Raw genomic sequence first — 19,038 nt, 5'->3', positions numbered from 1 at the left:
CCCCTCTCACGCCTCAGAGCCAGCAGGGAAACTCTGAGCCCCAGCTGGGGCTGCTGAGGTGAATTCCTTCCCTGCCCTGCCCAGGGTCACAGAAGGGTCCCCTGGAGACCATCCAGCCCAGGCCCCATGCCACTGCAGGGTCCCCCACAGCAGGGTCCCCCACAGCAGGGTCCCCAGCATGGGGTCCAGGCAGGTTTTGATTGACTCCAGAGATGGAGACTCCACAACCTCCCTGGGCAGCTCAGAAGGAGGAAGCTGCAGCTCATGTTTAGATGGAACTTCCCAAGCTGAGGTTTGTGCCCCTGCCCCTTGTCCTGCCCTGGCCCCCTCCTGACAGCCAGCCCTGAAGTGTTCCCTTGTCCAGGCTAAGAAGCCCCAGCCCCCCCAGCATGCCCCCAGCCCCCCAGCATCCCCCCAGCCCCCTGATGAAGCCAGGAGGTCCCTGGCAGCTGGGGGAAGCTCTAGAGCTGAAGCTGTGCCCCCAGGCCAGAGCCCCCCCCGCAGCACCTCCTGCTCCAGGCACATTTCCCATCAGGAGATTTCACTTCAGTGCAGCTTGAAATATTTGGCCCTCTGGAGCCTTCTCCTCCTGGGAGAGCCCAGAGGGAGCCATGGGGCAGCTGCCCTGCTGCCCACTGCCAGAGCACAGGAGTCAGAGCCACCCTGCCTGGAAAACCCCTTCAGCACCATCCAGGTCCAAGCCTTAGCTAAGCCTCCCCAGGCTGGGGCTAAACCACCTCAGCACCACAGCTCTGTCTCTGGGAACCACCTCTGGGGATGGGCATCCAGCCAGCTCCCTGGGCAGCCTGGGCCAGGCCTGGAGAACCCCTTCAGGGAAGAAGTTTCTTCTAATGTCCAACCTAAACCTCCCCTGGGGTAACCTGAGGCCATTTCCTCTTGTCCCATCCCTTGGTACTGGGCTCCAGAGGCCTTTCCCAGCCCAGGGAACTCTGGAGTCTGTGCTTCTGTGTTGTTGCCTTGGCAAACCTGCTGAGGTGCTGAAGGCTGCTCAAGGCACAGCAGCCTCGGGCCAGGGTGGGCAGCATCTGCACCCAGGTGCCACGGGGGCTCCTTAGCAGCTGGCAGTCAGAACCCTGAGCAGGAGGGATGCTGCCCAGTGGCTCCAGAACTGGGACCCCAGGCATCCTAGCACCAGGAGTGCTCTCTCCTTCCACAGCCCTTCCCTTGCTGCAGGCATCCTGGGACATGGCTTCCTGGGCTCTCCCATCCCTGCAGGCTGCTCTGCTCCAAGAGCTGAGCCCTCTCTCTGCTGCCAGCAGAGTGTCTCTGCACCCTGAGCCTCCACCAAGCTTTGCTTGCTCACTTTGATGCCTTTCCCCACAAGCCAGCTCTGCCCCAGGCTCAGGCTTGCCCCCTCCTGCCCACCCATGACTCCTGTGTGTGACAGCACCAAGGGAGGCCAGGGCTGGCTCACAGCAGCACTCAGGCCCTGGCTCTCCCCACGCTGCTAGCAGCCAGGTCAGGACTGGGGTGGCTGATCCAGGAGTCAGCCATGCCTGACTCAGGCCCCTGTGTGAAGGGGACTCTCACCAGCACCTGCCCTCAGCTACCCAGATCTCTACCAGCTTGGAGTGCCTCAGTTGGTAAGCAGCAGGACTCCCAGCTCCAGCTCACAGCTGCAGCTCCCCCCCGGGTAGCAGCTCCTCTGCTTCTGCAGCCCCAGGGCCCTCAGCAGCAGGCACAGGGGACACAGTGCAACAGAGCTGCTGGTGAAAGCTGCTCTCAAGAGCACACAGCTGGAGACCTCTTAGCCAAGAGCTGGGAGGAGGCACTGGGGCTGCCCAGCCACCCCTTGTGCCATGCTGCACTGACCCAGGCTGAGGGGGAGCAGCCAGCCTGCCTCTGAGGGGCTGCTCAGACCTCACTGAATGGTTTGAGGGTTTGGCAACCTCCAAGGCTCAGCCAGTCCAACCTCCTGCACTCAGCAGGGACACCCTCCACGGGGTCAGGCTGCTCAGAGCTTTACCCAGCCTGGGTGGGCAGCAGTGGCACATGCCTGAGACAGAGTCTGCACCATGGGAAGATCACAGAATCACAGAACAGTTTTGCTTGGAAGAGACCTTTAAGAACAATGAGCCCAAGCCTTACCCCAGCACTGCCAGGGCACCACCACCCCATGGCCCTCAGCACCACAGCTCCAGGGCTCTGAAACCCCTCCAGGGATGGGGACTGCACCACTGCCCTGGGCAGCCTGGGCCAGGCCTGGACAACCCTTTGGGGGAAGAAATTGTTCCTCATGTCCAACCTAATCCTCCCCTGGAGCAGCTTGAGGCCATTTCCAACCTCCTTTCAGGGAGCTGTAAGGAGCCAGGTCTCCCTTCAGCCTTTCTCCCCAGGCTGAACAACCTCAGCTGCTCCTCACATGAGTCAGTAGCTTCCCAGCCCACCTGGCTGTGCAGCACCAAGTGTGGCTCAAGTGCTCTTGAGCAGCACTCGGGTGTACAGTGGCCTCCCCAGGCGTTCCTGCTCAGCCAGGTGTGACAAGAGACAAGAAATCCTCTCCAGTGCCTTCCCCACCAGCACACCCCACAGCCCTGCTCAGCCCAAAGCCTCTGCACCTCCCCGAGACAAAAGGAGCTTTGTTCAGCCAGGGCTCCCTCCCAGGTGGGGGCTCCCAGCACAGCCCAGCTGCTCTGTGCCCCGCAGGGGCCAGCAGAGCTGGCTGGGTGCAGGCAGCCCCAGCAGAGCACTGCTCCTCATCACCCCTCAGCCCCTCCAGCACCCCACAGCTTTGCCCCCAGCTGCAGCGGGCACCAGAAGCAGCTGAGAGGAAGTTCTGCCCTGAGAGCTCTGCTCCATGCGAGTAAAGCTTCCCAGTGGCAGGGCTGGGTCTTATCTCAGGGCAGATCTCCCCAGGAATGTGTCAGTGCAGAGCGGAGCTCCAGCCCGGGGAGCTCGGCGCCGTCACGGTGCTGGGTGGCTGAGCGTCACGGAGAGGGCTTGGCACAAAGAGGGCAGCAGGTGGGTCAACAAGAGCCTGGCTCACCCCTGTTTGCTTAGGCATTCAGTTACCTCTGGGGAGGTGTGAAAGAGCTCAAGGTGTTACCTGCAAAGGCCAGGGGGGTCACCAGGGCCCTGCAGGTTTGTGTCTTGCAGACCCATCTGCCCTCAGCTCAAAGGCTTTTGCTTGAGGCTACTTCCAAGCTGCCAAGGAGGAAGGCCAAGGGGCCAGGGACCTGCCTGCCTTCAAGCACCACCTCAGGGCTCAAACCCAGTCCTGACTCACTTCCTGCTGCAGCAGGTCCAGGACAAACCCTGCTCTGGCAAGAGGAGGCTCAGGGTTAAAGGAAGTGGCACAGACACCAGCACAAAGGCAGTGGAGGTGATCAGGACAGGATGAAAAGGTCAGAAGGCATCAGAGGTCACTTTGGTCCTTCCAGAGCTTCACACAAGAGATTCTCCTTCACTTCTGCCTCCCTCTGTCCCCTGCAATGTCTGTGTTGCACCAAGTCCAGACGGACCACATCTCCCCCTCAGACCCTGCCCTGAGAGACAAACCCAGCTAAGGGTCCCCAGCAAACCCCCAGAGGCCCCCACCTGCAGAGCAAAGTACCCCAAGGGTGACTCCTTGTCTGCCTGGGGGCAGAGCCTCCCCCCTGCACAGAGAAGTTCATCACAGGAGGGAGAGGCTGTGCCCAGCTCTGCAGGGAGTGCTGTGAGCTCAGCACCAGCCCCCACACAGGGCCAGCAGGGAGCCCCTCTGGGTCACCCCTGGTTTGCTGGGGGGGAGCAGCAGGACTGTTGCACCCCACATGTCCCCAGCACCTTGCACAGCCCAGCTGTGACCTCCCCCCACAGCTGTGACCTCCCCCCACAGCTGTAACCTCCCCCACAGCTCTGACCTCCCCCACAGCTGCGACCTCCCCCACAGCCGTGACCTCCCCCACAGCTCTGACCTCCCCCACCGCTGCCCCCCGGCTGTGCCTCTTCCCCTGGGAATCTCCTCCCCTCGCAGCACATTTCCGAGCAGCTAATGGGAAGCTGTCCGGAACAGGTGCTGCAGATGCTCGGCAGATCTCTGCCTCAGGGGATGAGCTCTGTGGACTCGGAGCTGATGAGGTGCCTTAATGTTTACTTCAGCACCTCCTGCAGCCAGAGCAGCACCAGCACGGATGAGACCCCACAGGTCCTGGGGGTCTTGCTGTGTTCTCCCCCCCGGCTACTAACACTGGTTTGAAGAGGAGATCTGGTCCCTGAAGCGTGAGGTTTGCCAGCAGGGAGACTGATGCACAGCACTCCAGCCCCCAAGGGGCTCTTCAGAGCTCCTTTGCTTCTCCACAGGGACTTAGAGGTGTGGGTGCAGGACGTTGAAGTCACAGAGAAATCTGCCCGGGGGGGGCTGGATTTTTGCCCACAGCTTCACCTTCACATCTGAACCAGAGCTTTGGAAGGTGCAAGGGCAACCCCCCAAGGTTTTCAGGGTCAGGACCAGGACACAACCACTTTCTCCTTTCTTCCTGCCTGGCACTGCTGCAGCACACTGCCCTCAGCAGTTTCCACCCGGGCAGCTCAGGGCACTTGGACAGCAGCGCTAGGAGAGATTGTTGTTAGGTAAAGCTGCTGCCGATAGACATCCGGCGGCACCCCGCAAGGCTTCTGGTGAAACACCAGGGGCACAGGAGGCTCTGCAACCGAGCAGCTGCGACCTGCAGGGGACTGCAGCCTCACAGCAGCAGCCTCACACGACTGCTGTGCCACCTTCCCCACCGCCTGACGTGCAAACAAAACTGCCTCGAAGAGCCCTCCCGTTTCTGACACCGAGCTCGGACCCTCCAGCACACAAAGCATCACCCAGTAACAGAATCTGGGGTGGAAAGGACCTCTACAGCCGTCCAGACCAGCGCCCCGCAGCCAGCAGGGGCAGCCCCAACCAGAGCAGGCTGCTCAGAGCCACAACAACCTGAGCCGGGACGGCCCCAGGCAGGGGCAGCTCCCTCCTCGCTGGGCTACCCAGGACAGGCTCTGCGCAGCCTTCCTTCCTTCCTTCCCTCTCCCAGGTTTGAGTCGCTCTCTTTCAGCTCAAACCATCACCGCTGCCGCAGGGACCCTGCCGCAGGGCTGTCCGCAGCCTTCCTCTCCCCGCAGGAGGCTGCCCGGGGAGCCCCGCAGACATTGGCGGTGGGGCTCGAAGCGGCCCTGGGCAGCCTGCCGCGGTGCGAGGAGTCCCTGCTGGGCCGCAGGAGCTGCAGCAGGAGACCTCTGCGGCTCCCTCCCGCGCCGATGCGAACCGCGGCGCTCCGCAGCCTCCCGCCACGGGACGAGCGCGCCCCGCCCCTCCGCCGCGAACCGCCCCTCCGCCGCGCCCCGCCCCGCCGCCGCGCCCCGCCCCGCCGCCGCGCCCCGCCCCGCCGCCGCGCCCCGCCCCTCCGCCGCGCCCCGCCCCTCCGCCGCGCCCCGCCCCTCCGCCGCGCCCCGCCCCGCCGCCGCGCCCCGCCCCGCCGCCGCGCCCCGCCCCGCCGCCGCGCCCCGCCCCGCCGCCGCGCTTTCCGGCAGCGTGGCTCTGCCCTTTCACGACAGGCCGTGCCCGGCGGCGGTGCCCGGTGGCGGTGCCCGGTTGCGGTGCCCGGCGGCGGCGCGGCCGCCATGGCGTCTCCCTTCAGCGGGGCGCTGCAGCTGACAGACCTGGATGATTACATCGGGCCCTCGCAGGTGGGTGCGGGCCGGGGGCCGGCAGCGCCGCCTGGGGGCGGGCGAGAGGGTGGCGCCGAGGGGAGGGGGTGACAGCCCCGGGGCCCGCAGCGGGGGGGGCGCAGGGCCCTGGCGGGGAGGGAGGGGAAGGAAGGAGCCCGGGGGAGCCCCTGCCGGCCGCAGCAGCAGGCGGGGAGCAGCAGCAGCTCCGGGGAGCCGCTCGGGGCAGCCCGAGGCACTGCCGGGGGGAGGCTGAAGCTGGGAGGGAGCTCGGAGCTCACCCAGGCCAGCGCCCTGCCCGCGGAGCTCCACCAGCACCTGCCCGGGCAGCCTGCCCCGGGCCTGACCCCTCCCGCAGGAGGGAACCTGACCCTGCCCTGGCACAGCCTGCGGCTGCTGCCTCTGCTGCTGCGGCCGAGAGAGGAGACCGCCCCCCCCAGCCCCCCCCAGCCCCCCCGGCTCTGCCCCAGCCCCCCCCAGCCCCCCCCAGCCCCCCCGGCTCTGCCCCAGCCCCCCCCGGCTCTGCCCCAGCCCCCCCAGCCCCCCCCAGCCCCCCCGGCTCTGCCCCAGCCCCCCCCAGCCCCCCCCAGCCCCCCCGGCTCTGCCCCAGCCTGGCCTCCGCAGCCCATTGCCCAGCAGCCGGTTGCTTATCCCCACCCCAGCCTGGTGAAGTGCTGACCTGCTCCCCCTCAGGAGGCAGCCCTGGGGAGGTTTTCTTGCCCCCTGTCAGTGCAGACAGAGGCTCCTGGGGCAGTGGGCTCTGATCTCCTGAGGCCCCTTCCAACCTCTGCCCCTCTGGGAGGCTCTGTCCCTGCTGGCTGCAAGGGGCTTGGCCTGGGCGAGCTTGGGTGGTTCCTTCCCACCCAAACCAGGCTGGGATCCGGTGCCAGTGGTGGGAATGAGCAGCAAGGAGAGGCCAAGCAGCAGCAAGAGCACAGTCTGGGTCCTGGAGGTGTTTGGTACAAGTGCAGCAGCAAAACAGCCTCCTGCAGTGAGGGCAGAGGCACAGGGCAGAGCACCCCCCAGGGACTCTCCTCGCAGTGCTGCTGCAGTCTGTCACCCCAGTGGTGCAGCCAGCACTGAACCAAGCGCTGGGTTAGCCAGGGGAGAGCTCCTGGTGGTGAGCTTCACAGTGCAGTGCAGCTGGAGGTCCCTGCTCGCTGCAGGGCACCTGGCCAGGGTCACCTGGGAGGCTCCACTTCCATCCTGATGCCTTCTGTGGTTGCAGCTCAGGAGGGGAGGGCTGGAGGTGCTGGCAGAGCAGGGCAGAGGGAATCATGGCTGCAGCAGTGGGCTGGGGAGCTGCAAGGGAGCCTGGGCAAGCCAAGTCACACAGAGTGCACCCCGGAGACTCCATCACTGCAGAGCAGAGGAAGCTGGGAGCTGTCCAGGGGAGCTCACCAGAGCCCTTCCCTGCAGCTCCACTGTCCGGGGGAGCTCACCAGAGCCCTTCCCTGCAGCTCCACTGTCCAGGGGAGCTCACCAGAGCCCTTCCCTGCAGCCCCACTGTCCAGGGGAGCTCACCAGAGCCCTTCCCTGCAGCCCCACTGTCCAGGGGAGCTCACCAGAGCCCTTCCCTGCAGCTCCACTGTCCAGGGGAGCTCACCAGAGCCCTTCCCTGCAGCTCCACTGTCCGGGGGAGCTCACCAGAGCCCTTCCCTGCAGCAGCCACACCTCGGCCCTGCTGTCCCCGCCCCTGCCTCGGCCTTTGCCAGGGGGAGTGCAGGCTCTTGGTGGGGATCGAGGGGAGGGCTGTGCAGGCAGGCTGTGCTCTGAGCCTCTCAAGGCTGTGTCAGACACAGCTGTGATCTTCAGCAGGGCTGGCAGAACTGGCCTCTGCTTGCCCTGATGCTGGGCAAGTGCTCCTTCTGCAGGAAGGGGGTAAGGAGGCTTTGCTTCTGTCTCTGCCCGCGGTAGGCAGAGATGCTGTGAGCAGATCCAGTCTCTCAAGGGGCAGGAAGCAGCACTCACTCCCAAACTGCTGTTTGAGCATTTAGTTCCCATTGCATCTCCCTCCTCCCTGCCCATCTCCTCCCCTCTGGGCTGTCACTTCTCTTCCAGGAGTGCATCAAACCTGTAAAGGTGGAGAAGAAGCCTGGAAAAGCAGCAGCCAAGATCAAAATCGAAGCAGATGGAAGCTACTTCCAGATTGATCAGGTATGTGGGGCTTCAACTCAGCCCTCTGTGCAGCAGCCACAGGGCCTGAGTCTGGGCCTGAGTGTCTGAACCATCTGCAGCTACTGATGGCCTCAGAGAGGACCAGGAGGCCACACCAGAGGAGTGCTGCTGCTGCTGCCTCCTGCCCCAACTGAATCCTGGGGCTTGTCCTCTGGGGTGCCCTGGCTTCACTTCTGTGCCAGTGCTCCATGCCCTGGGCTGGCAGCAGAGAATGCTCTGAGCACCTCTGGGCTGACTGCAGGGGGCTGGGACTGGCTGGGCTTTGCAGGTCCCTTCCCACCTAAGCCATTCCATGGTTGCTTTAGGCTGTTTGTGGCTCTGCTGAGAGGTGATGCTTGAGGGGGGAGGCCCAGGGGACCACTGACTTGCCCAGGTCAGACAGGCAGGACAAATACTTCCTGCAGGTGGGGAAGCCAGATGCTGCCTCTGCCATGCTGCTGTCCTGCCTAACTTAAACCCTGGGGCCTGTCCTTGCTCTTGCTAGGATGCTCCTGAAGCCCCTCAGCACTTGTGCAGCTGTGGGGTAAGGAACCTCACTGAAAGCAGCAACCTTCAAAGGTTTTCCTCCTCACCTTGTGAACAGGAGAGAGAACTTTCTGTTTGGGTGTCCTGGGTTTCATCTTCCCCTGAGTGACAAAGCAAGAGCACAGAAGGTCAACATCTCTGTTAGTGAAGGTGGGGAGAGTGCTGCCCAGCCCTGTGCTGTGGGCAGGACTGAGCCTGAGCTCTTTCTTTCTAGAGTGGAGGAGCCCAGAAGCTGGAAAAGGCCAAGATCAGCCTGAATGACTGCTTAGCCTGCAGTGGCTGCATCACCTCAGCAGAGAGTGTCCTGATCAGCCAGCAGAGCCATGAGGAGCTCTGCAGGGTGCTGGCTGCCAACAAGGTGGGTGGCAGCTCTGGCTCAGCTGGCCTTCAGGCCTTGAGGTCTGTCAAGGCTGGGGGGAGGCATCTGCAGACACAAGCATGGGGAGAGCAAACTGAGCTCTGCCTGCAGTGCTGGGGAGGTTCTGAGGGTGTCCTTGGAGCTCTGCTGTGGTTTGGTGATGGCTTGGAAAGGGTCTTCAGTGCTGACCTCAGAGGTGAGATGGGAGATGCTTCCTGCTGCTGAGGTTCTGCCTGTGCTGTGTGGATGTTGGCTGACCCAGGGGGCTCTTTGGTTTGTCCTCACAGAGTGCTGCTCCCAGGGAACAGAAAGTGGTGGTGGTTTCTGTCTCACCACAGTCCAGAGCTTCACTGGCTGCAGGATGTCAGATGGGGCTTCTGGAGACAGCACAGAAGCTGACAGCATTCCTGAAGAGCTTAGGCAAGTGTGGGGCTGCTGGTCTGGTGCTGCTGGTGGGGGTCTGGTGCTGGTGCTGGTGGTGGTCTGGTGCTGCTGGTCTGGTGCTGCTGGTCTGGTGCTGCTGGTCTGGTGCTGCTGGTGGTCTGGTGCTGGTGCTGGTCTGGTGCTGGTGCTGGTGGTGCTGGTGGTGGTCTGGTGCTGGTGCTGGTGGTGGTCTGTCCATCTGGGGGCTGTGTTGAGCCTGGTCAGAGAGCAGCAGACCCATGTGACTTACCTCCTGGTGGAGCCATGGTTGGCACTGGTTAAGAGCCAGCATGACCACAGCCTGCTGTGCCGAGTGCCCCAGGGCTGGGCACAGCCCTGCAGAGCAGAGCAGCAGAATTGCCTCTCTGGATCTGCTGGCCACACTGCTGTTGATGCAGCCTAGGATGGACTCAGCATTGACTAAAAGGCAGCATGTCCACAGCCTCAGCCACACCAGGAGCTTGGGGTGCTGGAAGGAAGAAGCTTTAAGCCTCAGATTTGCAGCCCCTGGCCCTGGAGCTCCTCTCCCTGCGCTGCCCTGCGAGGGAGGAGGTTCAGCCTCGGCTGCAGAGGTCACCACCTGGACAGGATCTTCTGAGCTCTCTCAGGAGGCTGTTGGTTGCCTTTGCCACATGCCTGCTGGGAGCTCTGACCCAGGCTCTGTGCCTCCCAGGTGTGCACCATGTCTTTGACACAACCTTCCCCAGGAACTTCAGCCTGCTGGAGAGCCAGCGAGAGTTCGTGCGGCGCTTCCGGCGGCGAGCGGAGGACAGGGAGGCTCTGCCAATGCTTGCTTCTGCCTGCCCAGGTATGGCCCAGCTGAGCCAGGCCCCTGGGAGCAGGGCCCTGCAGAGACAAACCCACACAGGCCCTGGTAGGGGATTGCTCTCCCCACACTCCCAAGAGCTCTGGGTGCTAGCAGCAGCAGCAGCGATCCCCACGCTGACCTGGGGAGCTCCCAAGTGAAGCTTCCTTTGCTCTTGGTGCTGCAGGGGGGCTGAATATGGTGATGAAAGGGCACTGAGCCTGGGGGCAAGGCAGGGGGGGCAAGGCAGGGGCTGCTGCTTGGCTTTTGCACTGGACTTGCTGACTCCTCTCCCCCCAGGCTGGATCTGCTACGCAGAGAAGACCCACGGCAGCTTCATCCTCCCTTACATCAGCACCACCAAGTCCCCCCAGCAGGTCATGGGCTCCCTGGTCAAAGGCCATTTTGCAGCACAGCAGGTGAGGCTCCCAGGGAGCACTGCAGGCTGATAGCTGTACCTGTGCTGCAGCAGGGTGCCAAGGTGAGCCCTGCCTTGCAGCAGCCAGCTCCTCCCCCCCTGCTGCTGGGCCTAGCCAGGAGGCAGCAGCCAGGGCAGCAGCACTCAGCACAGGCTGCAAGCACTGCTTGAAGCCTCTTGAGACAGGGGCAGAAGCACTCTGGGGTGGTGTTTGTGCTGCCCTCTTGCCTGGGGGGGATTTGCTTGTCCTTCCAGGCTGGTGAGGGATTGCAGGCACCCTCCCCCCAGGGCTGCAGGCAGTGCTGACCTGCAGATCCTGCCTGCTCTCCAACCCACCTGCTCCTTCCCAGCCTCACCTTCTGCTGCAGCTTGGCTCAGCTCTCTTCTCAGTCCTTTAACCCCTGGGCTCCTGCCAGACTACAATCTGACAGCCCCAGAGTGGAGCTCTGCTGGAAGCCTGGCAAGAAGCTGTAGCAGCCCTGCTCTGGGGCTGAGCCTTGTGCCTTAAGGAGCAGCAGTGGAGCACTGGCCCAGAGGGAGGGAGGGAGGGAGGGAGGGCTGACATCTGCCCCCCTGGGGCAGCCCCTGGCAGCTCCTCAGAGCCTTTGGCACAAGGCAGCTGCCACAGTGGCCTTGAGTGAGTGATTTGTCCTCTCAGCCTGTGCTTACCTCTGGGATGGTCATGAGGCCTGGACTGTTGGGGTCTGTGTCTGGCTGCAGCTCTTGTCCTGGCTGCTGGGGCTGGGGGGTAGCAGCACAGAGGAAGCTGCTGCTCTAGCTGCAGCACTGGAGCCTCACCTCCCTGGCTGGTTTTGTTTGGATCATCTGAGCAAGCAAGCAGAGGGGAGAGGGGTGGGAAGCTGTGAGAGACACTGCTGACACTGGCTGCAGCCTACATCATCTCTGTCTCAGAGCCCAGCCTCACTGTGTGCATGCAGAGGAAGAGGTTCTGCAGCCCTGCCAGAGGCATGGTGGCACTGGGGAGCCTGGGGAGCCTCCTCCTCTGGGTGCTTAGTGTGGAGCAGAGCAGCCCCAGAGGGGAGCTGAGCAATGCTCAGCAAGAGCTAAAGGCTGGGGGGCAAGAGGCTGGGGCCAGGCTCTGCTCAGTGGTGCCCAGGGACAGCACAAGGGGCAGGGGGCACAAACTGGAGCCCAGGAGGTTCCACCTGAACAGGAGGAGAAACTTCTTTGGTGTGAGGCTGCTGGAGGCCTGGAGCAGGCTGCCCAGAGAGGTTGTGGAGTCTCCTCTGGAGAGCTTCCAACCCCCCCTGGGCACTGTGCCCCTGGGCAAGCTGCTGTGGCCAGGCTGATCCCCACAGGTCCCTTCCAACCCCCTCCCCCATGCTGGGATTATCCTTTGTACCTGGAAAGCCTCTCCCCCAGGATGGGTTCAGTAGTGGCCAGGCCAGCTCCAGAGCTCTGTCTTGCCTCCAGCACATCCAGCCCAGCCAGATCTACCACGTGGCAGTGATGCCCTGCTATGACAAGAAGCTGGAGGCTTCCAGGCCAGACTTCTTCAGCCAGGAGCACCAGAGCCGGGATGTGGACTGTGTGCTCACCACAGGTGAGTGCAGCCAGCCCTGCCCAGCTGTGCCTGGAGGCCTCAGGGCAAGGTCTGGCCAGCTGCAGCAGCTCCTCCTCTCTGGTGGGGGCTGAGTGCCCAGCTGCACCTCCCTGCTGCCAGTCCTGTCCTGCTGAGGGCTGCAGGTGCAGTTGGTGTCCTGGGCTGGGTGGCTCTTTGCCCTCACCCCACAGCAATGGCTTTTGGTTTGTCTGTGTCTTAGGAGAAGTGCTGAAGCTGCTGGAGCAGGAAGGAGTCTCTCTAAGAGATGTAGATCCTGCCCCACTGGACACCATGTAAGAACAAACTTCCTTTACATAGAGGCACAGAAGGCTTTGGGCTGGGAGGGAGCTCCAGAGCTCACCCAGCCAAGCCCTGCAGGCAGCAGGGACATCCTCCCCTGGAGCAGGTTGCTCAGAGCCCTCTCCAGCCTCACCTGCAACAGCTCCAGGCAGGGAGCCTCAACCACCTCCCTGGGCAGCCTGCTGCAGTGCTCCAGCAGCCTCCTGGGGCACAACTTGTTCCTCACCTCCAATCCCAATCTGCTCTGCTCTCATTCCAAACCATTGCCTCTGCTCCTGGCCCTGCAGCCCTTTGGGAGCAGTCCCTCTGCAGCCTTCCTGCAGCCCTTCAGGTCCTGGCAGGCTGCTGTGAGCTCTGCCTGGAGCCTTCTCTCCTGCAGGCTGCACAGCCCCAGCTCCCTCAGCCTGGCCTTGCAGCAGAGCTGCTCCAACCCCTGAGCATTTTCCTGGCCTCCTCTGCCCCTGCTCCATCAGCTCCAGGCCCTTCCTGTGCTGAGTGCCCCAGAGCTGGACCCAGCCCTGCAGGAGAGGTCTGAGCAGGGCAGGGGGGCAGGATCCCTCTCTCCATCCCTGGCCTCACTGCTTTGGATGCAGCCCAGGCTGCCCTTGGCCTCTGAGCTGCAAGAGCTCCCCTGGCTCACTCCCAGCTCCCCTCCCACCAGCACCCCAAGGTCCTTCACTCTGTTCTTTTTCACCCAATAGTCAGAGAGTTCTTGAGCACAGTTTGCTTTGCCTCTCTTTTGTTTCCCTGCATCACCTGGCTCAGTCCAGCTGTGCCTTCAGGCCCTGACCTCAGCACATGCTGCACTCCCACTTTTGGAGAAGCTGCAGCTCCTTGTCCCAGGTTTCAGCAGCCAAGGCTCAGCAGCTCTGTGTCAGTCACAGACTGCTGGACTGAGCTCAGTGAGGGCAGAGCAATTGTGCAGAGCAGAGTGGACTGCTCTGATTTCACTTCTGCTGCTCACCCTGCAGCTGCTGCAGCCCCCCAGAGCAGTTACCTGCAGACTTTGCTACCCACAGCCTGTCCCTGCACTGAGCTCAGCTGCCCCTCTCTGCCCTGCCAGGGCTCCTGCAGAGCTCCACAGTCCAGGCATGCATTGGAAGCGTTTAGGTCACTCAGCTCATCTTCAGGAGTCCTCAGTGGTGGAAGAAATGAGCCCTCCAACTGTGCAGTCCAGAGGGGCCTTGAGTGGCTGGAAGGGAAGGAGAGCATCTGGGTGAGGGACAGCTGCACAGGGTGGCTGCAGCAGCACTGATCCCATTCTGCTCAGCTGAGCTGCTGTGCACTGCTGCTCCCACAGCAGAGGTGAAGCAGAGCTCTCCCCTCTGCAGCCTGCAGATGGCTTTGTGGCACTCTGCCCAGCAGTGGAGGGAGAGGCAGCAGCCTTGCAGAGTGACCAGGGCTGGTCAGTGCAGGAGTCCAACAGGCACTGCTCAGGCTCCTGCAGCTGGGAGGAGAGGCTCTCACCAGCAGGCCCTGCTGAGAAGGTCTCAGAGGCCTCTGCTCAGCTGCACCCCTTGCAGCCCAAGGTCTCCCTCAGCCTCCTCCAGGCTGAGCACCCCCAGCTGCTCCTCCCCAGCCCTGCTGCCCTTCTCTGGCTGCTCAGCACCTTCACAGGATGGCATCAGAGAACTGTTTCAGCAGGGAAGAAAGCCTCCAAGATCACTGAGTCCAAGCACCAGCCTGGCCACTCAGCTGTCCTGAGCAGGGGGGCAGCTTTCACACAGCACACTCACTACCCTGGCTCATTGGGGCTCATGCTCAGGAAAGAGAACTGTTCCCAGGTGGAAGAAATGGCTGCAAGGCTGAGTCCCAAAGAGCAGCTTCAGGTTAGGTGTCAGCCATAGAGCAGCTACCAGAGCAGGGGCTGGGAAGAGGCTGGGGGGCCCTGGAGCAGGCTGCCCAGGGGGCTGTGGCTGCCCCCTGCCTGGAGGTGTTCAAGGCCAGGTGGGGTAGGACCTTACCTTGAGCAGCCTGGGCTGGTGGGAAGGGTCCCTGCCCATGGCAGGGGTGGGCCCTGGATGAGCTCTTCAGGTCCCTTCCAAGCCAGCCCTTTCCCTGCCTCTCCTCTCTTGTCCCAGCAGGGGCAGGGGGAGAGAGACTCCAAAGCCTTTGGGGTCCCTCAGGAAATGACTGTGTGGAAGTGTCAGTTAGGAGATGGAGCTCAGTGCCTGATGAAGTGACAGAGATCTGTGGCCAGGCTGGGAGGAGGAGCTGCTGAGCAGCAGGCCCCATGGCTGTGCTGAGCAGGAGCCTCCTGCCCCGGGCTGAGCTGAGCAGAGCCTGCCCCGGGCCGCACGAACCCGCAGCCCCCAGGGGACCCCGGGGCCCTGGCTCTGCTTCAGCCTCCAGCACCTGCAGGAGCCCAGCAAGAGGCTCTTGCACTTGGCAGCAAGAAGGAGCTGAGGTGCCAGGAGCCTCCAGCCCCTTGCTGCTCCAGGGTTTGCTGCAGGCCCTGCTGGCAGCCATGCCTGGAGAGGGGAGCGGGACGTGAGGCCAGGCACAGCGAGGGCTCAGCTGATGAGGCTCAGTTCCTGTAAACAAGAGCAAACTAAAATAGCTTTGGAGGGCTGAGTGCAAGCTGAGGAGCTGCCTTCTGCAGCCCTTCCAGAGCTGGGAGCTTTATCTGCAGCATCTTCCATCTTGGCCTGAGCTCAAGTGTTGTCCCCTCTGCAGCTGTCAGGAGCACAGGAGTGTCCCTGCCTGAGGAGTGTCCCTGCCTGAGGAGTGTCCCTGCCTGAGGAGTGTCCCTGCCTGAGGAGTGCCTGGGAGCAGCTCCCTCCTCCTCTTGTGCTCTGACCAGAGCCATTGTTGTGGCTCCCAGCTGCAGGGCTGCTCTGCAGAAACGTGGGCTTGACCTCTGAAGGGTTTGGCATGGCCCTGGGCTGCAGTGAGGAGCTGCAGGTGCAGAGCTTGTGGTGGCCTGGGGTGTTCACCACCCAACCCAGGGTGCCACTGAGGCCAGCCCTGCAGGAGCCAGTGTGCTGCCACCAGCAGCTTTGGCCACCACCACCCCCGAGCACACAGCCCCCAGACCTCACCCCTCTGTGCCTGTGGTCACAGCACTGCTGCCTCCCACAGCTCTTCCCTCAGGCCCCAGCAGCCACACCTACAGAGTCTGTCTCCAAGAGCTGCTGCAGCTCAAGCTGGGGCTTCCAGGAATGGGCTCTGGTGCTGGGGCAGGAAAGCTTTAGCCCTGCTGAGATGGAGAGAGGAGCTCTGCCAGCTGCTGCTCTCCAGGAGAAGCAGGGAGGTGCAGCACCATAGCTTCCTGCTGGGGAAGAGCAGCCCCAGAGGGGAGCTGAGCAGTGCTCAGCAAGAGGCTGGGGCCAGGCTCTGCCCAGTGGTGCCCAGGGACAGCACAAGGGGCAGGGGGCACAAACTGGAGCCCAGGAGGTTCCATCTGAGCAGGAGGAGAAACTTCTTTGTTGTGAGGCTGCTGGAGGCCTGGAGCAGGCTGCCCAGAGAGGTTGTGGAGTCTCCTCTGGAGAGCTTCCAACCCCCCCTGGGCACTGTGCCCCTGGGCAAGCTGCTGTGGGTGCCCTGCTGGAGCAGGGCTTGGACTGGGGGATCCCCAGAGGTCCCTTCCAAGCTGGGCCAGGCCTTGGGGTGACAAGGGACAGCACTTGCCCTGAGCTGGACCTGAAGGACTCTGGGCAGCACTGGGGTAAAGCTGCTGGGCTCTGGAGCTCTAAGTAATTGGCTCCCAGGAGAGAGGGAAAAGCCAGAAGCTGCAGGGGGTGTGGGGCCTGCTGTGCTGCCCTGGGTGCCCCAGCCCTGTGCTCATGCTGCCCTGCCCCCAGAGATGCCCCCACACACATCTGCCTCTCTCTCCTCTCTCCAGGTTCAGTGGTGCTGAAGAGGAGCTCACAACCCACTCGGGAGGGGGCTCTGGGGGCTACTTGGAGCACATCTACAGGCATGCAGCCAAGGAGCTCTTTGGCATTCAAGTGGACACAGTTCAGTACAAAGCCCTAAAGTAAGGAGGGGAAAGCCCTGCAGGGTCCCTGGGTGCCAGCACTGCTCTCAGGCTGTACCTTGCTGAGGGCTCCAACTTGCTTTCAAGGCCTGGGAACAGGCTCCTGACTCCCACAGCTGCCCAGGGATACCTCAGCCCACGCTGCCCACAGCCCTGCCCTGGGAGCCTTCTGCCCCCTCCACCACCACCCCCCCTTGGCTCTGGCCTGGGGAGCTTCTCCCAGAGCCAACTTGCAGACACTGTTCAGAGCAGCTGAGAATCACAGAAGGGTTTGGGCTGGAAGCAGCTCCAGAGCTCACCCAGTGCTGCAGGCAGCAGGGACATCCTCCCCTGGAGCAGGTTGCTCAGAGCCCTCTCCAGCCTCACCTGCAACAGCTCCAGGCAGGGAGCCTCAACCACCTCCCTGGGCAACCTGCTGCAGTGCTCCAGCAGCCTCCTGGGGCACAACTTGTTCCTCACCTCCAGTCTCAATCTGCTCTGCTCTCATTTCAAACCATTGCCTCTGCTCCTGGCCCTGCAGCCCTTTGGGAGCAGTCCCTCTGCAGCCTTCCTGCAGCCCTTCAGGTCCTGGCAGGCTGCTGTGAGCTCTGCCTGGAGCCTTCTCTCCTGCAGGCTGCACAGCCCCAGCTCCCTCAGCCTGCACTCACAGCAGAGCTGCTCCAAGCCCCTAAAGAGGATGCTGGATATAGAATCCTGGAGTGGTTTGGGTTGGAAGGGACCTTACAGATCATCAAGTTCCAGCCCCCTGCCATGGGCAGGGACATCTTCCACCACAGCCAGGGTGCTGCAGGCCCCTCCAGCCTGTGCAGTTGTGTCTCTCTGTTAGCATTCAGGATCCTCTGGTGTAAGGAGCACAAGGAGCAGTTCCCTCCCAGAGTCCCAGCATGGAAGCCTGGTCACAGCTCACTGCCTGACTCTCCTCAGGAGCAGCTCTGCAGTGGTGGTTTGCTCCTTGGTTTTACTCCTCAGTGGCCTCACTGGGGGGGAAGGTGGCTGAGGCAGGCCTGTCACAGTGGAAGCTGTGTTGAGGCTCCCTTGGCTTGGCTCTTGAGGGTTGCTTCAGGCCAGGTGCTCCTCAGCACCCTCAGCCTGAGCAGCAGATGCCCAGAGGCTGGGGGCTGCCCTGCAAGGCCTTCCTCATCTCCTTGGGCTGGGACAGCCTCCTGCACTCAGCCCTGACACAGCTTCGAGCACAGGGCTCCTGAAGATGAGGTCAGAAGGGAGTGTGGCTGAGCCATCCTCTCTGCTCTGCTTCCCAGGAACAAGGACTTCCAGGAGGTGACTCTGGAGAGGGATGGAGCAGTGCTGCTGCACTTCGCCCTGGCCTACGGCTTCCGCAACATCCAGACCCTGCTGCAGAGGCTGAAGCGGGGCAGGGCTGCCTACCACTACGTGGAGGTGATGGCCTGCCCAGCAGGTGAGAGCTGCCAGGGGAGCCCCAGCACGTGCTCCAAGGAGGGAGAAAGCCCATCCTGGACCCAGCTGCCTGGGGCTGCTTCCCTACCTCGAAGCTGCTGCTGCTTCTCCAGGCCTTAGGTTCCTGCACTTAGAGTCCAAACCGCCCCCAGCTGGAGCGTTCAGAGAGGGCCTCCTGCTCCTGGGGCCCTTTGTGCACAGGGAGATGCTTCCTCTGGCAGGGCACAGCAGTGCTCTCCTGCTGCTGAGGAACATCCCTGCCTGCCTGCTCCACTTCCTCTGTCTCCTTCCTGCTTCTCTCTGAACCTGCTACCTGAGAGCTGGGGCAGCCTGAGCCCAGCCTGCAGTGACACTGAGCTGCCCCTCTGGGCTCTCAAGAACACAACCCCCAGTCCAGGAGGCTGCTCCACACTGAGCCTCCTCCTTGGGCAAGCTCCTGCTGTGCACCTCCCCCCCAGCACACCCAGCCCCAGCCCAGGGATGTTTATCTTACCTTCACTGGAGACTCCAAGGCTGCTCTCCCCCTGCTTGGCTTCTGGAGGCAGGAGATAAGAGCCAGAGCTGCCTCCTGCTGCTGCTCCTCCCTGCTGCTGCTGCTCCTCCCTGCTGCTGCTGCTGCTCCCCCCTGCTGCTGCCCCCAGCCTGCCTTGGCAGCTGCCTGCAGGCCAGGAGCCCTGGGGCTCACCACCCCAGAGCTGGAGCCCAGCTGGGGCTGGGAGCTAGGTGGGGAGTGAAGCACCCTGGCAGTGGTGTGCCCATGGCTGTGAGTGCCTGCAGCTGCAGGGTCAATGAGCTGCAGCTGGGGTGGGGCCTGCTCCCCCCTGCTAAAGCTGAGCTGGTTTGTAAGCCCTCTGACCTCCCCTCCCTTGCTGCTTGCAGGCTGCTTGAACGGAGGTGGGCAGCTGAAGGCCAGCAAGGAGCAGCTGCAGCAAGTGGAGAGGCTGTATGAGTCTGTCCAGGCTGCAGCCCCCGAGGAGAACCAGGCTGTGAGCGAGCTGTATGAGCAGTGGCTGGGTGGTGTGGACTCAGAGAAGGCTCTGCAGGCTCTGCACACCCAGTACCACGCCCTGGAGAGAGCCAGCTCCGGCCTGAGCATCAAGTGGTGAAGGCTGACACTGTGGAGCTCACACTCAGTGCCTTTGAACTCTTGACAGACTCGGAGCACAGCTCCCCCTCCAGCCTCTCCCTGGGAGTCTGTGGGCTGCAGGCAGGATTCCTACCTGCAGCTGGAGGAATTTGGAGGTGGTGTAAATAAAGGTCAAACCCTGACTGGAAACATGTCCCAAGGAGCAGTCCTGCACCAAGCAGGCTCTGAGGGCTAAGCCTGGGGTCCTGGGGCAGCTCTGGAGTCCCCAGCACAGCAGGCAGGGACCTGCTGGAGTGGGGCCAGAGGAGGCCACAGCAATGCTGGGAGAGCTCTGCT

General features: G+C 63.0%; 1 protein-coding gene and 1 long non-coding RNA gene across 3 annotated transcripts; one reads left to right on the top strand and one right to left on the bottom strand.

Moving 5' to 3' along the window:
- Nucleotides 1-5,513: 5,513 nt before the first annotated feature.
- On the top strand, nt 5,514-18,891 carry LOC137456709 (cytosolic iron-sulfur assembly component 3-like). Its single transcript, XM_068168297.1, has 11 exons — nt 5,514-5,670; nt 7,711-7,806; nt 8,567-8,710; nt 8,998-9,130; nt 9,807-9,941; nt 10,239-10,357; nt 11,791-11,920; nt 12,141-12,213; nt 16,065-16,199; nt 17,459-17,616; nt 18,495-18,891. Exons 1-11 carry the CDS (start codon nt 5,605-5,607, stop codon nt 18,719-18,721), a joined length of 1,416 nt encoding a protein of 471 aa, XP_068024398.1. The 5' UTR covers nt 5,514-5,604; the 3' UTR covers nt 18,722-18,891.
- Nucleotides 9,125-13,408, bottom strand: LOC137456710 (uncharacterized). Of its 2 annotated transcripts, none has more exons than XR_010991084.1 (3): nt 13,218-13,408; nt 11,026-11,181; nt 9,125-9,350 (listed from the first exon to the last, which is right to left on the bottom strand). It is a non-coding gene; the product is annotated as an uncharacterized lncRNA (long non-coding RNA). The 2 variants fall into 2 exon arrangements; XR_010991083.1 differs by lacking the exon at nt 13,218-13,408 and adding an exon at nt 11,720-11,803.
- Nucleotides 18,892-19,038: the final 147 nt, after the last annotated feature.

Source organism: Melanerpes formicivorus, unplaced genomic scaffold, assembly GCF_026170545.1.
Source record: "Melanerpes formicivorus ecotype bairdi unplaced genomic scaffold, bMelFor1.0.p_v2 SCAF_135, whole genome shotgun sequence".
In the NCBI taxonomy this organism is placed as follows: domain Eukaryota; kingdom Metazoa; phylum Chordata; class Aves; order Piciformes; family Picidae; genus Melanerpes; species Melanerpes formicivorus.
Note: the sequence above shows the minus strand (reverse complement) of the source record. Positions and strands in the feature narration are given on the sequence as shown.

Excerpts from the sequence above, each read along its gene's own strand:
- LOC137456709 (XM_068168297.1), top strand. The coding sequence starts at position 5,605 with ATGGCGTCTCCCTTCAGCGGGGCGCTGCAGCTGACAGACCTGGATGAT. Across the intron at positions 5,671-7,710 it reads ATTACATCGGGCCCTCGCAG|GAGTGCATCAAACCTGTAAA; the intron begins GTGGGTGCGGGC and ends CTTCTCTTCCAG. Across the intron at positions 17,617-18,494 it reads GGTGATGGCCTGCCCAGCAG|GCTGCTTGAACGGAGGTGGG; the intron begins GTGAGAGCTGCC and ends TGCTGCTTGCAG.